The sequence below is a fragment of the Aspergillus caelatus genome (genome assembly GCF_009193585.1).
Source record: "Aspergillus caelatus strain CBS 763.97 unplaced genomic scaffold BDV27scaffold_581, whole genome shotgun sequence".
NCBI classification, from domain to species: domain Eukaryota; kingdom Fungi; phylum Ascomycota; class Eurotiomycetes; order Eurotiales; family Aspergillaceae; genus Aspergillus; species Aspergillus caelatus.
In genome coordinates, this window is record NW_022475844.1 from 1 (window position 1) to 4768 (window position 4768).

Here is a 4768-nt window from a genome sequence, read left to right on the forward strand (position 1 = left end):
AAAAAAAAAAAAAAAAAGAAAAGAAAAGAAAAAAAGAAAAGAGAAGAAGAAGAAGATACAGCGTCGATAGATCAATGGAAAGGGGGAAGTTGGATATGGAAGGGAGCGCAGGTTGAGGGGGTTTAAAAGAGTGTGGGTGAACAAAGAAAGGCTGACAGGGATGTACAGTATGTACCTCAGGCCTTAGTAGGGTTTGTCTGACCACACCACTACTACCACTACCACTACCACTACCACTACCACTACCACTACCATCCCCTCTGATCTCACTTCAGTAGTCCGACATGGATTTTCAAAACACCACCAAGCCGCATTTCGCAACACGTAAGTATTAAGAATTATAAACTGAGTAATGTTTTGTCATCAGAGCAAACCTTAGTGCCAAGAATTATAGCTGATCTCATGTGTAGGATCAACTGCAGTGTTACCACCATTTCACAAGAAACACGCCTGCTTTTCTACCTACCAGGGCCATACAAACATTGTTCAAGGGACATAAAAGCAAAGTGCAGAATACGCAGTAACAATAGTATGAGGTGGTACGCGCTAATCCTTGTAGGTCACTTTATGAAGGAGATGCTGATTCATCACAGGACATGGTTTAGAATCCATGAATGGCACTGCTGCCTACAATGTATCTGCACCTGACCTTTACAAACCTATAGTTCAACCTACTCACACGCCCGAGATCGCAATAAAGATAGAGTTATCGTCATCATCCATCATGGAGAACGCCTCCGAGACTACCTCTCTTACGTCGTGCGGAGAAGCTGCCAAATCAAACCTGTGCTATGAATCATCAAGGAGCATCCCAAGTATTTAGCAGGCTCATCTGCAGTATGTCCAGCAGTAGACATAGGTGAGTGTTATAGACTATCGTTATTGAACCAAACTAACTGATATATCGTGACTGTTACTCGAATCGCCTATCAAGTGAGCTGTAGTGGTCTTGTATGGTCAGTCTGCAAGCTCCTGGGCTATGAAAAGTGTGGGCTGATTGGTGCTGCCGTTTTCTTCGGTATGGGGCTGCTTTTTACTGCTGCAGATGACTACATGGTGCAGTGTCGGGAACAGGCGGAGTGAACTCTGACAGTATATTCTAGAAGACACTGCTGAAAAGGTCAAGAATCGTAAAGTGGAACTTACCCGGAAGGTCAAGACTCGATGACCCATTTATGGATCTATGGCAGCCTCCCGTAAAAGGCCAGTCTAACGGCCAACTAGATTGAGGTTCCGGACAATGTAAAGTACTATGAAGTGATTTATCTAAATTCCCAAGCAGATCATTAGTTCATGGCCAGCAGTTGGGCCTTTTTACAATTACGGGTCTCCTAAGTCGGCGGTATTGGGTATTACCTGGTAATCTAGGTCAAACACTAAAGGAATAGAAATCTGTGAGCTATAAAGCAGTAAGTCATTAAGTAGCTGTTGACAGGTCTTCTGCCCTGAATAGCAGATATGCTCGTTAACACAAAATGTGTCCTCTAGTCATCAATTCGTTCCCCGGCAGTAGATACACCGGACGCACTGGAACTTGCATAGAATTCATAGATTTCAATTGCTTCCGCCCAATTCTTCTCCAACACGACTTGCTTTTCCTTGAGATCTGCACCGCACTTGGGGAGATCGTTGAGAAGTTGCTGCTTATGTTCCTGTTTTATGGTCAGCGATGGCTGTGGCAATATAGGAAGAGAATAACATACCTTGCTATCCGACTGTTCATTACGCAAGGCGGTTGCGAAGTGATTTGGAGATTCAACCTGGTGAATTTTACTGGCTTTTCCAAACACAATGTGCAGCCAACCTATGGAGGAGTCGCAGTACTGGATTGGAAAGTTGAGTCGGTTCGGTATATAGTGCCTAAGAAGAGCACTCTTAACTCACATTCCAGTAAGTTTTACACATTTCAGTCTACTCCTCTTAGGCAATAGAAGTGATATTTCGAATACCAGTCATGGATTACTTTTTCTGGGTAGTATCTTTTCGGATACCATAACGGGTTTGCTGATAGAGTTAGAATACGTTGACCTGGTAAGCATAGAGCACCGTGCGAACTTATTCAGCACGTACCTGTATTGCTTCCATACCTGCTGGGCTCGTACCCATAGCGCTAGCTGGGCTCTGTAACTGTTAGGTAATATCGGCCAAATCTTTAAGATTTTTAAGCACTTGGCTTCCATCCAGATCTATTATCCACGATGAATGAGTTCGAATCCACTTTTCGTATCTACTATGGTAGGGTGCCAGGAGATCGTGCTGATCCCTATAGGTGTGGTTGTATATCATTTCTTTTCAACAAATCTTGTCAGCTTTATACAACATATCATAGGACCACCCTTGACACAATGGCCCTGATAGCTCCACTCACGATCTTTTAGCACCCTACGCAACATCTCAGTAGTTGGACACTAATTGACATTGCCGCCACTTAAGTCTTCCAAAAGAGGTGTTGATGATTGCCGATCGCTAGCTAGCCTAAACTTAAGTTATGAGTTTGAACCGATGGGGTATCCTTTTTTTTTTTTTTTTTTCATAGCTTTAATTTGCAGCTGATTGTTATTATAGCTCTCGGCAAGATAATGATATCGCCTGCCCTGAAATTGACAGTAGACGAGCCACTGTAGTGATTTTCATGAATGGACTCGATTCCTGGGGCTATTGGACAAAGGCGGGGGGACGAGGTGGATGATTGTTTTGATATGTTGCCCCCACAAATAGAGGGGTACAATGATTGACCGCAGCTGAATCGTGCATAATGTGGCATGGTAGGTTCAAGCTCCTACTCTCAGCTGGAGTATAAGAGTTTATCTTGTGGCAGGACGCCCACGTGTGAGTAGGATCCTTGTCTGTCTTCTGTCCTCCCTTTGTGTTTCTCCTCTGTTAGATACAAGTCTACAATATGGATCAGAATGTTGAGAGTATGCCCTATTTTCCAGACCGTGCGGAATACGAAGCCCGAGCACGATCGGTTCCGCAAGATGAAATCGACGCAGCTGTTCTACCAGAGGGGTTCCCAACCCACATATCCTCAAAAATGGCTTGGGACAGGGACAATATTTCGTCCTACGAGGACGACTATATATTGACTTTGGAAGATTCCCAGTTGAAGGAAATCGATGATGCCCTGCAGCATTTTAAAGGTAAGGCGGCTTGTACCCCAATCACATTCATGCTCTTTACATTTAGAAAGGAGGCTGAAAGTTCATCGACACAGCTCTAGGGAAGCCACTGGAGCTTCTGAGCCCTGCCACCTTTCCCCTGCCATCGCTACATTCCATCCTGCGCAGAATATCGGGTAATATTCACACAGGCACTGGATTCTCCCTGATTAGGGGCATTCCCGTTGATCGCTATTCGGCGGAGGAGAATATGATAATATATACTGGCGTCTCTTCTCATATAGGCCGCATCCGTGGCCGTCAGGGCCGCAAGTATGATGGGCGTCCTGCAAACCTTGTTGTTATGCATATCACCGATATGAGGCCTCCTTCTGACCCAACTCTCTCAGTCAGACTTGCCGGCTATACTAATGAAGATATCCCATTCCACTCAGATATTGGAGATATAGTATCTCTTTTCGCATTAGGCGAACCAGCCGAAGGGGGTGATAGCCAATTAGCAAGCCTTTGGACGGTCTATAACGAGCTTGCAAGAACAAGGCCTGATATCATTCAGGCTTTGGCCAGTGACTGGCCAATCGTGAGGTTCGTACAACCCTGCTGGATTCTTCTCTATGCAAGGTGAGCAAGTCTGACACACTTGTCCTAGTTCAAAAGAGGAGGGTGTCTTTCTCCCCCGGCCTCTGTTATTCCACCAAAATTCATCGGGAACAACACCCGAGAGACTGTTGATCAATTTTTCAAGAAGGTGGTTGACGGGCTTTGGCAACCTCAAGCGAACGAGACTACTTTCTGTGAGGCAGGCCGAGGCGCTTGATGCCCTCCACTTCCTAGCAGAAAGGTTCCACATATCCATGAAGCTGCAGAAGGGAGACATGCAGTTCTTCAATAATTGGAGCATCCTACATGCTAGAAGAGGTTATAAAGATGGACCTCAGCAGAAGTACGTCCCCTCTATCCGAAATCACGTGGTATATGTCCGCTAAAAAATATATATAACAGGCGACATTTCTTACGACTATGGCTGAAGGATCCTGAGAACGCGTGGATGACCCCGGAACAACTTCAGTGGAAATGGGATGAAGTTTATAGCCAAGAAAGATCGCTAGGGCCGCAAGTGTTTCCTCTATACCCCCACACGACTTAGAATGGAAACACTGTTGCGTAGCATGATCACATTTATTACATGGTTAGCCCTCGTTTACCTTGGTATACTGCAAATATCAGGTCGGACGTGTCTGTTTACTTTGGAGGCTCGACCGATCAAACAAGATATATTAAGGAGCGTAGTTTCAAGAAATCGATTCGGTAAGAAAGCGGCTTGTCCTACGCCAATCCAGTAATCAATGCTGCACCTTATCTATATTTGAACCTCCTTTTTTTTTTTTTTTTGGCTTCTCTTCGAAATACCCTGCTTAAAGAAGATATGCTCGAGACCGGACCACATGGAGGTGACTGCAACGACACATCTTGCCATCAATGTATTCACCTACGGAACAGAAAGCTTTTAGGCGAAGGGCGGAAGAGAAAGAAAGCAGCACTAATGGATAATAAAAAAGAAAAACATACAACAGGAGGGATTCGCTGGTGGTCACCCACCCAACTACTAACCTCCCGGCGTGTGGCTTAAGTACGGCTGAGCGGACGGG

The 4768-nt window shown here is 45.1% G+C and overlaps 2 protein-coding genes across 2 annotated transcripts; one reads left to right on the forward strand and one right to left on the reverse strand.

The window, feature by feature from the left end:
* Positions 1 to 247: 247 nt before the first annotated feature.
* Positions 248 to 1194, reverse strand: BDV27DRAFT_139915 (uncharacterized protein). Its single transcript, XM_032069546.1, has 4 exons — positions 908 to 1194; positions 594 to 859; positions 411 to 539; positions 248 to 324 (listed from the first exon to the last, which is right to left on the reverse strand). The coding sequence occupies exon 1, from the start codon at positions 1171 to 1173 to the stop codon at positions 958 to 960; it is 216 nt and encodes a 71-aa protein (XP_031920196.1). The 5' UTR covers positions 1174 to 1194; the 3' UTR covers positions 248 to 324; positions 411 to 539; positions 594 to 859; positions 908 to 957.
* A 1705-nt stretch (positions 1195 to 2899) lies between these two features.
* Positions 2900 to 4266, forward strand: BDV27DRAFT_171194 (TauD/TfdA family dioxygenase; the record flags this gene model as incomplete). The annotated part of the gene is made up of 4 exons (XM_032075536.1): positions 2900 to 3140; positions 3215 to 3704; positions 3769 to 4062; positions 4122 to 4266. The coding sequence occupies 4 exons, from the start codon at positions 2900 to 2902 to the stop codon at positions 4264 to 4266; spliced, it is 1170 nt and encodes a 389-aa protein (XP_031920197.1).
* Positions 4267 to 4768: the final 502 nt, after the last annotated feature.